At 41.9% G+C, this 18297-nt stretch overlaps 2 protein-coding genes across 11 annotated transcripts in view; one reads left to right on the forward strand and one right to left on the reverse strand.

Annotated features, from left to right (window-relative positions):
- Nucleotides 1-2584, reverse strand: part of TMEM209 (transmembrane protein 209) — a 36958-nt gene extending 34374 nt beyond the window's left edge. For 3 of the 5 annotated variants that reach the window (XR_006198681.1, XM_042924578.1, XM_042924551.1), the window contains exons 1-2: nt 880-1016; nt 664-722 (exon numbers count right to left, since the gene is read on the reverse strand). Coding sequence is in view for 4 of the 5 variants with exons in the window: in XM_042924578.1 (XP_042780512.1) it covers nt 664-722; nt 880-1016 (196 nt within the window). In the remaining variant the exon portion in view is untranslated. Of the gene's footprint in view, nt 1-663; nt 723-879; nt 1017-2161; nt 2245-2507 lie in introns of those variants that run through there. The other 2 variants (XM_042924569.1, XM_042924559.1) reach the window with 2 other exon arrangements.
- Nucleotides 2585-2791: 207 nt separating this feature from the next.
- SSMEM1 (serine rich single-pass membrane protein 1) lies at nt 2792-13870 on the forward strand. 6 transcript variants are annotated; one of them, XM_042924632.1, is made up of 3 exons: nt 2792-2874; nt 10497-10551; nt 13020-13870. In XM_042924632.1, the coding sequence occupies exons 1-3, from the start codon at nt 2854-2856 to the stop codon at nt 13514-13516; spliced, it is 573 nt and encodes a 190-aa protein (XP_042780566.1). In that variant the 5' UTR covers nt 2792-2853; the 3' UTR covers nt 13517-13870. The 6 variants fall into 6 exon arrangements, with proteins under 6 accessions (XP_042780566.1, XP_042780548.1, XP_042780557.1 ...); XM_042924614.1 differs by having other exon boundaries at nt 2793-2874; nt 10494-10551; XM_042924623.1 differs by lacking the exon at nt 2792-2874 and adding an exon at nt 3139-3255 and having other exon boundaries at nt 10494-10551.
- Nucleotides 13871-18297: the final 4427 nt, after the last annotated feature.

Raw genomic sequence — 18297 nt, forward strand, 5'->3', positions numbered from 1 at the left:
GCAGGGAAGGAAGGGGCAGTGAGAGAGAGGGAGACACAGACTCCAAAGCAGGCTCCAGGCTCTGAGCTGTCAGCAGAGCCCAACGTGGGGTTCGAACCCACGGGCTGTGAGATCATCACCTGAGCCGAAGTCGGACGCTTATTCGACTGGGCCACCCAGGTGCTCCCAAAACTCTTGCTTATTCACTTGCCACACCATGGACTCCACATTAACATGTGTATTAGACTACAAATTCACTTTAATGGCCGTAAAGACTCTTTATACCCTCTTTACACTGAAGAGCAGAGAGAAGTAGAGAGGAGGACAGAACGAGGAACCTGAGGAAGGCATTAATGGAATAGAAATCTGATTGTTCTTGAAAGGAGACATGGTAGGGATTTAGGGAAGGCATTTCAGAGAAAATAAATGCGAATCACCACCACCAAAAGTTATTTTTCATCAGAGAACTCTAATGATTACCTGGAACTGTACTGTTTAATTACTAGAATGTTCCTTCCATGAGGGCAAGGATCTTGTTCCCTCCCTGCTATATTCCCAGTTTTTGGAACACACTACACACTTGAATATTTATGGAGTGAAGGAATGAATACTAAGCTGAATTAAACATGAATGCAGTTTTTCATTGGTAGCAAACCTAAATCACAGTAAAAATTAATTACTTACCAATATACCAAAGGGGCCAGTATGTCACATTATAATATGAACTAATCAACTTTCCAGTCCTGAAAAAATTAAGAAGGCTTTTCAAAATCTTAAAAAACAAACAAACAAACACAAAAACCAAACAACAGAAAACACCTAAAATCAAAAAAACACAAAAACCTGTGGAACCAACCACTGTCCTCTTTAAGTTTCACTTTTTTTGATTAATTAACTTACATTTCAGTATATATCATTCCAGCCACAGATACATTTAGGAGTCCCCAGGCTAAAACCACTTTCTTAGCTTCTGTTTCTTTTCTCATCTTGATGGTTCTGTCAATAAGGGAAGCACTAGGATTTGCCTCCCCTTGCATCTATCCAAAAACAAAAAAGCACAGGAATTAACGAAGAGAAACCACTTCCCCATTTAAGAAATCCAACTTGTGTCCTTTATAATTGGAACTAAAAACTGCACATATTTTCCCTTATCTTTAATGTCTTTCCAAAAAATTTTATTATTGTATGAAAAGGAAGCCCTAAATTATAACTTTATAGGCACCATATTGTAATCAATAGGGAACTTGCTCATCACTTCAGAGAACACTTCCAATGAATAAAAATGTCTTATTTTGTAATTTAAAAGGGTGGTGATTTTATGTGCAATTATTCCGTATTGTTTTGGAATGTCACAAAGACTAGCCCCTCAAAATACCAAGCTCTGAGAGAAAATATTCCATATTAGCTACAAGCCATTAAAAACTCTCCTCTTGGGGCGCCTGGGTGGCTCAGACGGTTGAGCCTCCGACTTCAGCTCAGGTCATGAGCTCATGGTTTGTAGGTTCGAGCCCCAAGTCGGGCTCTGTGCTGATAGCTCAGTGCCTGGAGCCTGCTTCGGATTCTGTGTCTCCCTCTCTCTCTCTCTCTCTGCCCCTCCCCCGCTCATGCTCTGTCTCTGTCTCAAAAATAAATATAAATATTAAAAAAAAATTTTAAGGCTCTCCTCTTAACATCTTCACGCATAAGATCGTAAACAACTCTGCACTCGGACCGCTGGGCGCCAAAGATCCCAATTTTGTGTTGCCGCCGGTAAAGTGTGAGGACTGAAGTTTTATAAGGGTGAACGCTCCTGTTGTGAAGGGGATGAGAGCGACTGGGGAGTGTGCAGTTTGGGTCCACGCGGGATTTATATTTCCTTTGTTTCGCTAGGCCTCATCTCCGGCAGAAAAACATTAAGACCTCCATATCTGGAGTCGTTGCCCAGAAAGTACAGAGCAGCGCTCTTCCCGCCACCCAGTCCGCGAGTCAAAACTTCCCCAGTCCCGAGAGCTTCCCTCCCTGGGTCTCCCAGCACAAACTTCAGCAACCCCTATCATTTCTTTCTTCCTTTCCTTTACAGGTGAAGGGACGCCTGGCCACACCCCCCTTTGGCTGAACCCTCTGCAGATCCGCAGTCGTGGAAACCCCACAGCACGCGTGGACTCCGCGTCCACTAAGCACAAAAACAACCCCGAAAACCCACCATGTTCTTCGGCCGGAAGCTGCTGGCTCGCGCCACTCTCTACTGCACATGCGCGAAGCCAAGCACTAAGGCGTAGGCAACCAGTTTGCCGGACGACAGTTACCGGAAGAACGGACCTTCTCGCGAGAAGAGGAGGTTGGGGAGGGCGGCTGGGAGCCCCAGGGCTAGGAACGTTACCAGGGAAACAGCTTTAGGGTTTGTGCCTCCCGCTCAGCTGCGGGGAGAAGGTTGGGCAGCAAAAGTTCAGACCAAGCTCTGAACCCGCAGTAAAAAGAAATAACTGTAACAAGCTGAATTTCTATATACTAATATAACTTTAGCTTCCTTAGAGCATTTATGGACTCACTTTTTAAAGCAGATTTTATTAAGCAGGGTAGCTAATTGTAGGGTAAAGAATGTGGTAATGTGTCCAGACGCCCATCAGCCTCAGCGAAGCATTTCTCACAAAAAAAGTGTTCTGACCCAGTGTAAATTCTTAAATATCCCTGTGATGAGGTTGCAGCAGTGAGAGGAAACCCCCAAACGTGTCAAAGTTGCTAGTGGTTTTGAGGTTTAAAAAAAATGCAATCGTTCCTTTTCTTGCATATTCTTCGGAACTGATCCCGAGGGGGAAAAGAGGTTCATCGGGGAGTTCAGTTTGGTTTCATCGAACGAATCCAAACGCCTACTTTGTGCCACTGAGCCGCGCCGGGATGCGAAAGTGGAGCTCCCTGGTTAGTGTCTGGAAGAGCTCAGCCAGCTGGTGACCTAGGTGGGCAGGAGAGGTGGGGGCAGGTGAGCCTAGAGGCGTGCCACGGATGGGCTCCCGGAAGGAGAGCTTCCTGGAAGAGGCGACGCCGGCCTAAAGCACAGGGCCAACAGCCAGGAAGAGCAGGGCGCTGGGACCCGCCGTTGGGGCTGTGGAGAAATGTTACCCTAATGAAAACATCACACCTTTCCACAAGAAGCTAGTGGATTGTTACGTCATGTACGTCTCAATGACCCAAAGGTTTCCTAAAATGCATCTAAAGTCAAATAGAAGAAAATTGGTTCCTTAATAGATAATAATTATTATTTATTTACTGCGTATCATTAATATGCAATGGAATCTGCAGGTATGCTATGCTCTTAAAAGATCTAACAGATTTTTTTTTAAACTGCGATTTTAATAATTTTTGGACTGCCTTAGCAGCAGTAGTGTTTTGCTCTAGTTTTAGATTGAGACGGACTAAGTCAAAAATGGTTCGCAGTGAAAGGGTTCAATGTACAGTCAAAATTAGAAGACTAGGTTCCTCCCCACCCCATGTCTCTCTCCTAGGAAATTGTATACATTTGATGTCATTTACAACAGACTCCTCGTTCCTCTCTTGATGTCCTTAAGTTACCGTGCATTTGTTGAAGGCTTAAAAAGGAATGGTACTACTATCCAAATTTGATATATAGCTGGCATTATGTATTAGTTTGCTAGGGTTACTGTAAAAAGTACCCTGGACTGGGTGGCTTAAACAACAAAAATTAAATTTTTTCACAGTTTTCCAGGTTGGAACTGTTTTCTCCTGAGGCCTCTTTCCTTGGCTTACTGACTTCTGTGTCCTCACAGGGCCTTTTTTTTCTGTGTCCACATACCCCTGGGGCGTCTCTTACTCTTCTTATAAGGACATCAGTCATATTGGATTAGGGCCCTATCTTTATGACCTCACTTAACCTTAATTATCTCTTTTTAAAAATTAATTTATTATTCTTGAGAGCTCGTGAGCAGGGAAGGGGCAGAGAGAGGGAGAGAGAATCCCAAGCAGGCTCTGCATTGTCAGTGCAAAGCCCTATGTGGGGCTCGAACTCATGAACCTGTGAGATCATGATCTGAGTCGAAATTAAGAGTCCAATGCTTGGGGCGCCTGGGTGACTCAGTCGATAGGGCTTCCGACTTCAGCTCAGGTCATGGTCTCACAGCTTGTGAGTTCAAGCCCTGCATCAGGCTCTGTGCTGACAGCTCGGAGCCTGGAGCCTGCTTTGGATTCTGTGTCTCCCTCTCTCTCTGCCCCTACCCTGCTTGTGCTCTCTCTCTCTCTCAAATAAATAAACATTAAAAAAAAAAAAGAGTCCGATGCTTAACTCATGGAGCCACCCAGATGCCCCTCACCTTAATTGTCTCTTTAAAGCCCTATCTGTGATTATAGTCAAATTGGGGGTTATTCATTCAACGTATGAATTTGGGGGAACACAATCCAGTCTATAACACATTAGACCCACGTATGTTAATCTATATATGGTCTGTGATACGATACGTGTAAAAGACACTGAAAAAAATGAATGAATACCTCAGAGACTTAGATTTTATAGGCGTTAAAATTTAAGGAAAATACAGTGTATACAAATTTCAAGAAAATAAAAAAAAAGATTAGGGCAGAATGCACCCTATTGACACAGGGGGTAAATACCATAACCTTTCGTAGAAATAATTTACGTAAATCTTCCAAAAGCTTAGAAATCCAAGAAGTGTTTGCCGGTTCCTGTCACAGTTACTGAAGTGTATGTCATAATAGGTTGCCAAGGAAATTGTCATACACATGGAGTGAAGTACTTCTCAGTCATCTTCATTCTTTCGAGCATGCTTTATTTCCAAAGCGAGAAGCCATCATGGGAGACCTTTTTTCCTTATTTTGGGAGGTGGATCCTCCTCCCCTACCTTTAAGTTTTCCTATTCCAAGTCAGGATTATGAATGCCAGAAGGATGACTCTTGCGGGGCAATAGGGAGCTTCCTGCTTTGGTATTTTGTCATTATATTGGTCCTGATGTTCTTTTCGCGGGCTTCTGTCTGGGTAGGCTATCCGATTTCATTTTATATAATATGTTTACTGTAGAATAGGGGATTTTCCATAAAATAAATTCACTTTACTTCGATCCAACTACTTTTTAAAAGTTATTTTAAAAATAATGCAATCTTGCTCTAGAGCATCCAAGAATATGGAAAAGGATGAAGAAGAAAATTTAAGCTAATGTAATCCTATTCTCTAGAGATAACCGTTGTTAACATTTTGGAGTATATTCTAGTTTTTTTTTTCTTTTTCTCTATCTCAATATATTTCTCTCCATTTCTCCTTGATCTTACATCGTCGGCATTGTATTGTACATATTTTTGTATCCTGCTTTTTCAAAACTTAGTATTATATTGCAACACTTCCTCAAATCGTATTCACACAGCAGCACTCCTCATGACTGCATGACTGTCTTGTGGTTGCACCAGAACAAATCTGTGATTCTGAGACATTTAGGTTTGCAGTTTGTCCATAGGCTATGTAACGCTGGGATGAACTTCCCTACTGGTGAATGACCTCCACATTCCTTTTGTAGCCACGTAATTCTAATCAAAGATACTAAAGTTGTCGTATTTATAGAAGACGTGTTGTAGGATTTGGGAGTTTGTAGAATGAGGCACTACACTCTCCCGACAGATAAGATGTAGAAATAAACTAAACAGAACGAAGGTCGGCATTCTAGACCACCTACTAGCAGAAGAAAATACCATCCTCTGAGGAAGGAGATAGCCCAAATTTTCAGGACTGTGAATCTCCAACATATTATGAGCAACCGAGCTCTTATAAATTGCTGACATGGAGTCCTTGCTGGCCATTCATACAGGTTGATGATTACTCAAACCTCCATCATTTGGCATTACAGTCAGAACACAGGGCTGGCAATGGGCAGCTAGACCGAGTGCTGCATCAGCTCTAGAAGGAGAGCAGGAGGGTTGGTCTATCTATGCCAGCTGGATTCCATTATGATAATCAGAGACTCTTCCCCTCACCACCTCTTCCCCCGAGAAGTTTCATCTAAAGTCTAAATGCTTCTTCAAGTAGATACTTTGCCAAAAGGAGATTTAGAATAGTGATCGCTGATATGTGTCCTAAACTCCCTAGCTAAGTATATTGAATTTGTCTGGATGGGCCAGGAAAGATACTTTAGAAAATTAACAAAAAATTGAAATTGATTCCTGGCAATTTCCTCATGAAGACCACTTACGAGGTCTAAGCTATTCTTCTGCTCCTTTGCTTGCGTCAGCTCTTTGGAGTCCCAGAGTCCTGAGCTTCAAGGACCTGAAGAGAGCACGTTGTCCTGCTTCCTTTCTGTAGGCGAGTAAGGTATCAGTATCCCTCCTTTTTTTTTTTTTTAATTGATAAACCCCAAGGAAATCAAGTGACTTGTCCAATGTCACACAAGTGGTTAGTGACAGAGGAGATGTAGACCATGGTTTCCTGCCATATACTTCGTTTGCTTCAAAGCATAGCTGAAATGTTGAATTAAATCTATTCAGTGCTGATTAAAACCTTAATTATCTTAGAGGTTTCGTCTTTCGCTTTGTATCCTTATGGCAGTTACAATTGGTTGAACTGCTTCTTCTGAAGGGTCCCAGATTTGAAATCTGAGAACCATATGAGAGCTAGTCAAGGAGGATGGAATTTTTCTTTCACTTTGAACTTCATTTTCTCTGCTAACCTATGAGCCTTTATTTACAAACCTTGAAGTAATGGTAAAAGTGTGATGGAAATGTGGTGGTAATTATCCTCCACTGCGAAGCACAGGGATTTCCTCTGGATTTGCCACTCTTCAGGATGCATGTACTTTTTTGCTTTCAGAGACTATGAATACTATATTTAGTTTACACATTTGTTTAGTGTTTATTCAGACTGCTGGTGCCGGTATTTTTCCCAACAATGCCAGTCCAAAGCTTCTTGTTTTGCATACGTGGAAACTGAGTTTAAGAGGTGTTAAGTGAATCGGAGAAATTGCAGAGTTGTCCCCTGGTAGCCTTAGCCTAGATCTCTCCTCTGTTCTACCCTACTCCTCAGGGCAGGCTCTGCTGCTGTTTTCACTCACGGAGTCACACACAGATAGTTAATAAAATGCTTTTGATAACCACAGTTCGTATGTTTCCACTTAGCTTGATGCAAAATCTTTCTCAGGATTTTGTGATTATGTTTTAATGTGACATTAAGTCAAATATAGAGGCTTTCTGTGAAAATGATATAAACCTAATAAATGTTTTTAAACATTCCCCCTTCCTCATCCATTACAAAAGTATGCATTATAGAAAACGTAGAAATTATAGAAAAGTGCAAGCAATGAAATAAAAATCACTCCAGATTACATGGAAATAGCTAACTACTATAATTTTTAGGCTTATAAACTGCTAATCATTTAATAATTATCTCTATACATATTCAATTTAAAATAAGCCCCCCCATCATTTCTAAAAGAGTCGTTTCTTTTATATATATATGTATATGTATGGATATGTATGTGTATATATGTACATATATGTATGTATATATGTATTATATATTAAATATACATTAAAATATATATTAAATTAAATATATATTATATATAAATTAATATGTATTATACTTATAAATATATATAATATATATAAATTTCTATATAAATTTATAAATATATATTTATATATATTATATAAAAATATATAGGTTAATATATATTAAAATAAATATATATTAAATATACATATATATACATATATATACACATACATATATGTACATATATATTTAATTTAAATCCAAGTTAGTTAACATATAGTGTAATAATGATTTCAGGAATAGAATTTAATGATTCATGACTTACATATAACACCCAGTGCTCATCCCAACAAGTGCCCTCCTTAATGCCCATTGCATCTTTTGTTCAAAAGAGTGGTTTCTTAAAAGAAGATTCCATTCTTAAGGTTTTCAGAGAATGGTTGCCGTAACCCAAAAAGGAGAGAGACACCTTGTTAAAGATACTTGCCTGCTATTGCAGAGATCAGATATTAAGAAAGGAATGGGCCAAGGGTCCTGGATTGTAGTTATGAATACCCAAGTACAGCACTTTCTACCCGAAGGAAGTTGGGCTTTCTACAAAAATTCATTTTTTTCCTAACTGGAGACAACTTAAAAAGTTATAAGGAAAACTATCACTCTTTCACTCAAACTCAACCATTGCTAACACTTGTGGACATTGCTTAGTCTTTTTTCATATTTTTAGTGAACTTGTGATTATGCTGCATATACAAATTTGCATCTTGATTTTTTTAATTTTATTTTTAATTTTTTAAAATTTACATCCAAATTAGTTAGCATATAGTGCAACAGTGATTTCAGGAGTAGATTCCTTAGTGCCCCTTCCCATTTAGCCCATCCCCCCTCCCACAACCCCTCCAGTAACCCTCAGTTTGTTCTCCATATTTATGAGTCTCTTCTGTTTTGTCCTCCTCCGTTTTTATATTATTTTTGTTTCCCTTCTTTTATGTTCATCTGTTTTGTCTCTTGGATTCCTCCTATGAGTGAAGTCATAGGATTTTTGTCTTTCTCTGACTAATTTCACTTAACATAATACCCTCCAGTTCCATCCATGTAGTTGCAAATGGCAAGATTTCATTCTTTTTGATTCCCGAGTAATACTCCATTGTGTGTGTATATATATAATATATATAATATATATATATATATATTATATATATACACATCTTCTTTATCCATTCATCCATCGATGGACATTTGGGCTCTTTCAATACTTTGGCTATTGTTGATAGTGCTGCTATAAACATGGGGGTGCATGTGTCCCTTCGAAACAATACACCTGTATCCCTTGGATAAATGCCTAGTAGTGCAATTGCTGGGTCGTAGGGTATTTCTATTTTTAATTTTTTGAGGAAGCTCCATACTGTTTTCCAGAGTGGCTGTACCAGCTTGCATTCCCATGCATCTTGATATTTAACTTAATATTATAACATGCATTTTCTTATGTTGTGACATGCCTTCATTATAATAGTTTTTACAACTATATATGATGATTGTACCATAATTTATGTAACCATTGCCTCCTTTTGAATTTTGCGTTTTATATTATCTTAATTACTTTCTGATTATTTTTGTGCATAGTCTTCTCTCTTTGGGGGATTATTCCCTGGATTATTAGATTCCTAGTGAGAATTATTGTGTGTCAAAAGTGTTACCAGTATTTCTAAAATTTTGATACATTCTGAAAGAGTTGCTTTATATTTATATCTTTTGGCAAAATCACGTTCAGCATCAAAAAATGGGGCATGGATCTGAACAATGGAACAGACTTATTTATGGAATATTGGGCTAGAATATTTGAAATTGGAACTCTTCAAAGAAATCCATTTCTTTTTTGCTGCAAGATTCACAGATAATGCGTCATGGTTGCCTTTTGGAGGAAAGTTCCTGAAGGATTTAGGAGATATTAAGTTTATGAACTTTGGTAAAGATCTTCAAAGATAATAGAAAAGGAGACCTGATGAAATGTCCTTTACAAAGTAATTTAAGGAGTGCCGGGGTGGCTCACAGTCTGTTAAGCGTCTGACTTCGGCTCAGGTCATGATCTCACAGTTCACGAGTTCGAGCTGTACTGACAGCTCAGAGCCTGGAGACTGCTTCACATTCTGTGCTCCCTCTCTCTCTGCCCCTTCCCCACTCACACTGTCTGTCTCTCTCTCTCTTTCAAAACTAAATAAACATTAAAAAAAATTTTTTTTAAGTAATTTAAAATCAATCCCAGTACCATCAAATCTGTTTTTAAATGATATTTAGGGGCACCTGGGTGGATCAGTCGGTTCAGTATCCGACTCCTGATTTCTGCTTGGGTCATGATCCCAGGTTCAGGGGAATCAACACTGAGCATAGAGCCTGTTTGAGATTCTCTCCCTCCCTCTGTCCCTGCCCCTCTCCCCCACTCAAGTTCTCTCTCTCTCTCAAAAAAAAAAAAAAGAAAAAAGATGTTTAAATAACATGTCTTTGCAATGTGAATACAGGAAAACTTTATAACCTACAGATCCTTATCAGTATTGTTTTCTCTCAAGTCTTTGTTCCATTTGGTTTGGTTCAAAACACATTGGCAGATTTGGCATCAAAGCCTGATCTTCAGTGGGCAGCAGAAGGATCACTGTAATGGAAACTCAGTAAGAATTTATTGAATCGTACTGAATGTTTAAAATTAGACATTGTCCAAGAGTCTAGGGCAGCAGTGGAATTTTTTTTTAAATTTTTAATGTTTATTTATTATTATTGAGAGACAGAGAGAGACAGAGCATGAGCAGGGGAGGGGCAGAGAGAGGGGGAGAGACACAAAATCTGAAGCGGGGTCCAGGCTCTGAGCCGTCAGCACAGAGACCGACACGGGGCTCGAACTCACAAACCGTGAGATCATGACCTGCGCTGAAGTCGGACGCTTAACCGACTGAGCCTTCCAAGTGCCCCTAGGGCAGCAGTGTTTTACAAGTAAATGTAAGCGAAAACCAACCGAGATTGCTATTACTAATCTGTATTTCTGAAGCAGATGTCAGAGAAGAAAAAGGAGGAAGACAGTGGGACCAGCACCTCGGTCAGTAAAGGTGAGCGTGGGTACATATTTGGTATTGGACTGTGATGAGAGAAATATGTGCTGAATGTGGAAAGCAAAGTACAGAGGAGAACAGCCCAGAATGGCTATAGGGCCTCCCCAGACCTGTGGTGGCCCCTTGCGGGAGCTCCTTGCTTTAGCCCAGGACAGCTTACCTGCTTTTGCAGAGCCGCTAGAGGCTATAAATTACTGGTAGGTAGAGCTCAAGCTCTCGCTTCATTCCTCAACATTCTCCCTTCACATAGCTCCCTTTTCATATACCTTTATTGTTCGGGTTGCTACAGCACTGTGAGCTTTGTATGACATCTTTTTAATTTTTTTTTTAACATTTATTTATTTTTGAGACAGAGAGAGACAGAGCATGAGCAGGGGAGGGGCAGAGAGAGAGGGAGACACAGAATCCGAAACAGACTCCAGGCTCTGAGCTGTCAGCCCAGAGCCCGACGCAGGGCTCGAACTCACGGACCGTGAGATCATGACCTGAGCCGAAGTCGGACACCCAACCGACTGAGCCACCCAGGCGCCCCATGTATGACATCTTTTTAAATAACCTATAAGCTGGGGTGTGCTATTAAGTGTTTTAACAACTGACTCCCCAAAAATGTGGATGTGTGTCTACATGGGGTTTTTTTAAATGTCGCTGACATGAAGGATGTATGTCGCACAATTTACAAGTAACAAAACATGTAATACACTTTATAGTAAATTCCATATAGATCGCCAGTTGTAGCTAAATGCTTTCCTTGATTTTTGCCAGACCCTTGCATCCTTGGCCGGCCTGTGGCTGCAACGGACGAACAAGTGTAGCTCCAAAATGAATGTTCTTTTCCTTTAAATTAAGGAGTAAGATGAAAGAAACAAGATGTATGTTAGAACTTAACCTGGTTGTCAATGATGTGACTTCTTTGCTGAATTGGATAATAGTTTTAGAATACCCTGGAAGCATATTTCCCTTGTTTTTGGGTGCTATTCAGAATGTGGTGGCTACAGGATGACACTTTTTTTTTTTTTAAGTTTATTTGTTTATTTTGAGAGAGAGAGAGCACACATGTGTGAGCAGAGGAGGGACAGAGAGAAAACCCCAAGCAGGTTCCATGCCCAGCGCAGAGCCCAACATGGGGCTCAATCCCATGACCCGGGAGATCATCACCTGCCACAACCAAGAGTCGGACACGCAACCAATGAGCCACCCAGGCACCCCATGACACTTTTATTTTTTATTTTATTTCATTTTTTTTAAAGTTTATTTATTTGAGAGAGAGGGAGGGGGACGGGGAGAGGAGAGAGAGAATCCCAAGCAGACCTTGCACTGTCAGTGAGGACCCCAATGCAGGACTTGAATTCAAGAACCAGAGATTATGACCTGAGCTGAAGTCAAGAGCCACCCAGGCGCCCTGCCCATGACACTTCGAAATGTGACCTATGTTAGTAACCTGTTTTTCATCACTTTAAGCCTAGACAATCCACAAAACCATAAACCGAGACCTGATTTTTAGTGCTTGTTGATTTCTACGCCATCCATCAAAACTGATTTCAAATTACCAGTGTGATGTTACAGGGGAGAGATGCAGGGTAGCACATGATTACGTGGTATTTCCAACCAGATAGGACAGAAATAGCTTTAAGAGCCTACCTCATAATAAAATGTAATAAAATAATTAGGAAGTGATTAGTTTTGAATATTTATCACATTTATGTAACCTAAATTGATTTAATGGCGCGTTTGTATAATTTCATTTTTACTAATGGCTGTGTTTTAACAGCTATCTTATTAAACTCCTGAAAGCTTCACAATCTGTTTTTGCCAGCCAGCTGGGCAAAAGACAACTCCAGCACACTCACTGTGTAGAGAAAAGATCCTTTTTAGTTTCCCGCTACCCAAATCACATTCACATACATACTGGAATCTTTAAGACTTCGAGGCAAGGTTAAAAAGGGTCCTTCTCGGGGCGCCTGGGTGGCTCAGTCGGTTAAGCGGCCGACTTCGGCTCAGGTCATGATCTCACGGTCCGTGAGTTCGAGCCCCGCGTCGGGCTCTGGGCTGACCGCTCAGAGCCTGGAGCCTGCCTCGGATTCTGTGTCTCCCTCTCTCTCTGCCCCTCCCCCGTTCATGCTCTGTCTCTCTCTGTCTCAAAAATAAATAAACGTTAAAAAAAAAAAAAGGGTCCTTCTCTGGAAAGGCTTAGAGGCCTTTCCCTTGGTCTTATACTGGGGGCCCACAAAACTTCAAAAGCCGTGTGTCAAGCTTCCATTTGACCCTTCTGGTCTTCAGGAGATTTGGTGTACAAGTGGTATAGATGCAGGGAGACGCTAACACTTGCAAGTGAGTGGAGAAAAGTGGTGGCTTGGCAAATGGCAACTGAGAGTGAGTCCACACGTGCCATAGGCTTCCTTAGGGAATATGAAGTTCCGGTGACCAATAATATGCCTAACATATTCATCTGTTTCCTTGGCTGTTAGCAAGCAAAGATACTTCCTTTAAGCGGCAAAGCAAAGATGGTGACTGGGCCTCTTTACAAATGATGAAAAAACCAAAGCAGAGCCAACTCACCCCTGTAACTGAGTCCGAACTGGCTTTGGTCAACGCCTCTCTGGAACAAAGACGAGCCAGGCTCCATTCTCAATTCAGCCGGGTGAATCAGACCCAACGTGATAGTGATTCTACCGAGTGTGACGGTGAAGAATCTAACTCGGGAGCCTCTTCGTGGAAGGAGAGTGAAAGTGAACATCACCCATCGCCAGCTAGTATTCAGAAGAGGAAAATAGCTCAGAGGCAAAGGAATGCGGGAAGCTACCAAACCAGGGAAAGGCCCTGCCTCCACTGCAAAGCCATGAGAACCAGTGAGTGGTTGACACGCCATTTCCTTCAAAACACTTCAGGGACAACCCACACGAAGGCAGATATTCAAGAGGAAAATCGTGTACCTGACATTAGCACAAAATACAGCAAAATTTGAATTTTATCAAGTCCTTACCTTACGCGAAGCCAAATGAAAGAGACGAATAAAACACAAAAAAATCACCAGAGCTCTAGGTAGGGTGGCTTTTACAATAGAGTCTCTCTACTAACAACAAAAACATACTTGGAACCCAAGAGGTAAAATTTCTGATAATCCTTTGTCCAAAAACAGGCCAGTGAATTTGTTTATGGCACCGTTAGAACATCAAAGGTCTGCATCTCCTATGGTTTTTTTTTTTTTTTTTTTCAAAAGAGCCGAAGACATATATTATTCCTTGCGTATTTGTATTTTGTTTATGTCTGTACTACAAACAAGGAAGCTCTTTGAAAATATACTTATGTTCACAAACCATTTACATGTATTCGTATGTTTTGACGGTCTGACTGACTGAATGAATCCGGTGACATTGGTTGGCATGGAATGGACCACATTCTCCAGGTCCATATTTTCAGGTGACTCTATCTGAGCTGCATTGTTGCACATGCATCAGCTACAGTTGGTGAGGAGGAAGAAAGCCTGGAGAAAGACCCGAATAAGTTTTGGGCAATCTAATGTACAGCATAGGGACTCTGGTTAACAATACTCTTACAATGCCATCGTTGAAAGTTGCTAAGAGTAAATCTGAAAGGTTCTCACCACACACAGCAAAATGGTAATCATGCAAGGTGATGGAGTGCTAAATAATCTTATTGTGGTAATCTGTCACAATATATATGTGTATCAGATCATCATGTTATACACCTTAAACTATACATGTTATAGATTATGCATGTTATACGCCAGTAAAGTTGGAATTATATCTCAGCAAAGTTGAGATTAAAGAATTAAAAAAAAACTATGCCACAAAGTGCTACCAAAAAAAAAAAAAAAAAAAAATCTATCAACCATTGCTTGAAAAGAAAAAAAGACTATTGTAATAGGGGTTAAATCTGTTGCCACTGGGGAGAAAATCAAGCTCAGCTCCAAATACAGCAAGGACGAGGGGTGATTTACAGCCAAGGAACAGGATGGGGGGGGGGGTTAATGAATGGAAAATTACTAAGAGGAGACATCAAGGGTAGAGGATTCTCAACAAACTGACCTAACAGGATTCTTGCTAAAGATAGTCAAGGATTTAGGCATCAAAGATAGAAGAAGAGGATATTGATCAGATATTAAGGGTAGGGAGCTCTCACTAAACTTACTTAAGCTGGATTCTTGCTAAAAGTGGGGCCGGGCACCAAAGTTGAGATCTGGGTGTGAAGAAGGCTCAGAGGAGCCTGACTAAAATTTGGTCAGAGAGAGTCTTTATGGAAAGTTAGCCACAATCCGGATGTATGTGAGGTTGGGCTTTTGAGTTAAGTGGGAACCCCAGCAGTGGGACATTCAGGCAGGTCTCAGTAGATGGGTGGCCATTCTGGAGACCATTCTCCAGATGGATAGCAGAACCCCAGCTGGGATATGAAAGGAGGCCCCGGATCCCAGAGAAGAAGGCTGGCAAGGACAAGAGAAACAGCAGGGACTGTAGTCCCTGGGCTAGAGTTCAAAGAAGGCCTTGAATCTTGGGGAAGGACTTAGATATTATATATGATAAAGACTGAAACCTGATTGATACTGGGGACTGAGCCCTTCATGACTCACAAGCTATGATCACAAGCTATGATTTTTGGCTCAGGGGTTACTCCTGCTAATAGTAGCTTTAAAAAAAAAATTTTTTTTTAACCTTTATTGTTGAGAGACAGAGAGAGACAGAGTGTGAGCAGGGGAGGGGCAGAGAGAGAGGGAGACACAGAATCCGAAGCAGGTTCCAGGCTCTGGGCTGTCAGCACAGAGCCCGATGTGGGGCTCGAACTCACGAACTCTGGGATTGTGACCTGAGCCAAAGTCGGACGCTTAACCGACTGAGCCACCCAGGCGCCCCTGATGGTAGATTTCTTAACTGATGGCAACAAAGGGAACTGGGGGGCAATGTGGGAACCCCAACCACTGGAACTAGGTCACTAGAATCCAGGACATGGGTGAAATTTCTGAACTTATTTGCGGAGACTGTCTTGTTCAGATTGCCTGAGTTTTGGAACAGGTCTGGGGCCATGAGCGAAGAGCAGGACTTCAAGAGTCACCTGAAGCATCAACCTTTTCCATGAAAACTTCCCTAACTCCTTGACACCCTCTTCCACGTTGTTCCCTCAGGCAGAACTCACTGTGGACTCCCTTATCCCCTGGCGTACTTTGCAGCATTCTCTATCTCAGCATCCTTAACATTTTCATGAATGGATTTCTTTGCATGTCCCTCTGACCTCTATACATATTTGTCCACCTTTAAGGGAGAGTCCGTGATTTGTCATCTTAGTATCTCTATGACCCAGCACAGTGCCAGGCAACATGACAGATAAATAATGCAGCTGAATGAATACAAAAAAGGATTCATGACTGCAAAAAGGAGGAGTTGGGGAAAGCCGAGACGGGACAGGACAGGGGCCAATATCCAAGACGTAGTGAATGATTCTGATGTTTCTAACTTGATATGATCAAGATGCTTGTTGTTTACCAAAATAGCACCAAACAAAAACCCAAACCCCCCAAAAACAACAAACACAAAAAACAAAGGAACAAGCTGAAAATATAGTAGCAGGTTGCAGGGACAAGATTTAGTCCCGCATTGTCTGGCTTCAGAGGTTGGGCTCTTTTTTTTTTTTTTTTTAATTTTTTTTTGACGTTTATTCGTTTTTGAGAGACAGAGACAGGGCATGAACGGGGGAGGGGTAGAGAGAGAGGGAGACACAGAATCGGAAGCAGGCTCTGAGCCGTCAGCCCAGAGCCCGACACGGGGCTCGAACTCACGGACCGCGAGATCGTGACCTGAGCTGAAGTCGGACGCTTAACCGACTGAGCCACCCAGGCGCCCCTAAAAGATCTTGATTTCAAGGTAAGTCAATCACCACCTCTCACACAGCCAGAAGTGATGTCCAAGCGACATGATCTCACCAGGAAAAGGAATATGATGACTATTTTCTGGATAACAGAGTGAGGACCCGTGCCTCAGATGTTTTGCTTGTGGGTTTAGAATTTAAATCACATTATATAATACAAACATTATAATCTGAAGAGTTCTATCAAAGACTGCTACTTTTCTTGGTCTTATCCATGGGGGCTAGAACAGATTAGAGTGGGGGATAGGAGATAGTGGGGGTAGAAGAAGGAATCAGGATTGAGTTAAACCAGGGGCCATAAAGATGAGATTAGGGTAAATTTGTGAATACATGAAACCAAAACAGAGGTCCAGCACAGCTGGGGGGACATCCCAAGCCAAGGAGAGAAATGCACAGAATCAATGGAACAAGGCAAAGATGGGGTAGGGGAGGATCCAAAGCATGGCCAGGCATGGTTGGAAGTGGATTAATGGGAGAGGAATAGAACCTGTGAGGTAGGAGATAATTCACGAAACCAGGGCTGCACACACACACACACACACACACACACACACACACACACACAGAATCCCTAGCAGGCTCTAGGCTCTGAGATGACAGCACAGAGCTCGACGTGGGGCTGGAACCCACGAACCCGGAGATCATGACCTGAGCCCAAGTCGGAAGCTTAACCAACTGAGTCACCCAGGCACCCTCATTTTATTTTACTTTTAAAGTTTATTGTTTTTTTTTGAGAGAGAGCCCAAGCAGGGAAGGGGCAGAGAGAGAGGGAGAGAGAAAATCCCAAGCAGGCTCAGAACTGTCAGCGCAGAGCCAAACGCGGGGCTCAAGCTCACGAACCGTGAGATTATGATCTGAGCCGAACTCAAGAGTGAGACACTCAGACGATTGAGCCACCCAGGTGCCCCCAGCATAAGCCCTTTTATAAGGATTCACAAGCCTGCAAAATAGGTGTTTTTCCCAGTTTCACAGATAATGAAACTGAGGGTCAGGGAAATTGAACGACATACCCGAGGTCACGGAGGTGGTGAGTGTGGGGGAGCTGGGTCTTGGGTTTTGTCTGGCCATAAAGATTTTTGTTTTCACCGTGATGGTAATACATTATCCATGTCCTTAATGGAGAGCAATTAGATAAGAACTTGGGAGACCTAAATATCAAACCGAGCCCAGATACCAGAGGAAGACTGTTCATAGAAAATGGAGTCAAGAATCAGAGATGGGAGCAGTAGGGTAAAGCTGGGGAGGGTCCCCACCGTGGAGCGGAGAGACCTCACAGCGTCAGCTCGCCTCATCTGCCATTGGTGAGCGTGGCCAGCTTATTGATAGCTCAGGCAGAAACTCAGGGTGGCCTTTTGAAGAAAAGGAGGGAACTGGAAACTCGGCTGGGAGGGCTGGTGAGGATAGGAAACGAGCTTTGCACAGCACATCCAGGAACAAGAAGAGACAGTAGTGACTAGAGCAGTGAGGTTGATGGCCAAGGATTTGAGAGGAGAGCCAAGAAATCTGGGAGCAACCACAGCTCTTCCCCAGCACCAGCCCCTTTCTCTCAGGATGGAATGCTATCTCCCAACAGATCCTCGTGTTTTCAAAACAGCAACCCATTCATAGATTGTGAAATCAATTTTCGAGGGCTGTGACTAGCATTTAGGAAAAAATAAATAGAAAATAACAGTGTACTGCGCATAATAAGGGTAAGTACTGTTTTTGTTTCAGTGTGTGCGTACTGAGTTGCCATGCAAAATGTGTTTCTTACTCTGGCAAAATGAGAAATAAAAGCCGCGGCTCCGGAGTAGTGTTCTTTGTAGATTTTCTGTGTCAGGCAGCTTTTCCCCCAAGTTAGTGAAGGCGGTCGTCACTCTGCGTTCCCGA

This window comes from Panthera leo, chromosome A2 (assembly GCF_018350215.1).
Source record: "Panthera leo isolate Ple1 chromosome A2, P.leo_Ple1_pat1.1, whole genome shotgun sequence".
NCBI lineage: Eukaryota > Metazoa > Chordata > Mammalia > Carnivora > Felidae > Panthera > Panthera leo.

Excerpts from the sequence above, each read along its gene's own strand:
- SSMEM1 (XM_042924596.1), top strand. The coding sequence starts at position 4,778 with ATGGGAGACCTTTTTTCCTTATTTTGGGAGGTGGATCCTCCTCCCCTA. Across the intron at positions 4,961-10,493 it reads TTTCGCGGGCTTCTGTCTGG|CAGATGTCAGAGAAGAAAAA; the intron begins GTAGGCTATCCG and ends GTATTTCTGAAG. Across the intron at positions 10,552-13,019 it reads CAGCACCTCGGTCAGTAAAG|CAAGCAAAGATACTTCCTTT; the intron begins GTGAGCGTGGGT and ends CTTGGCTGTTAG.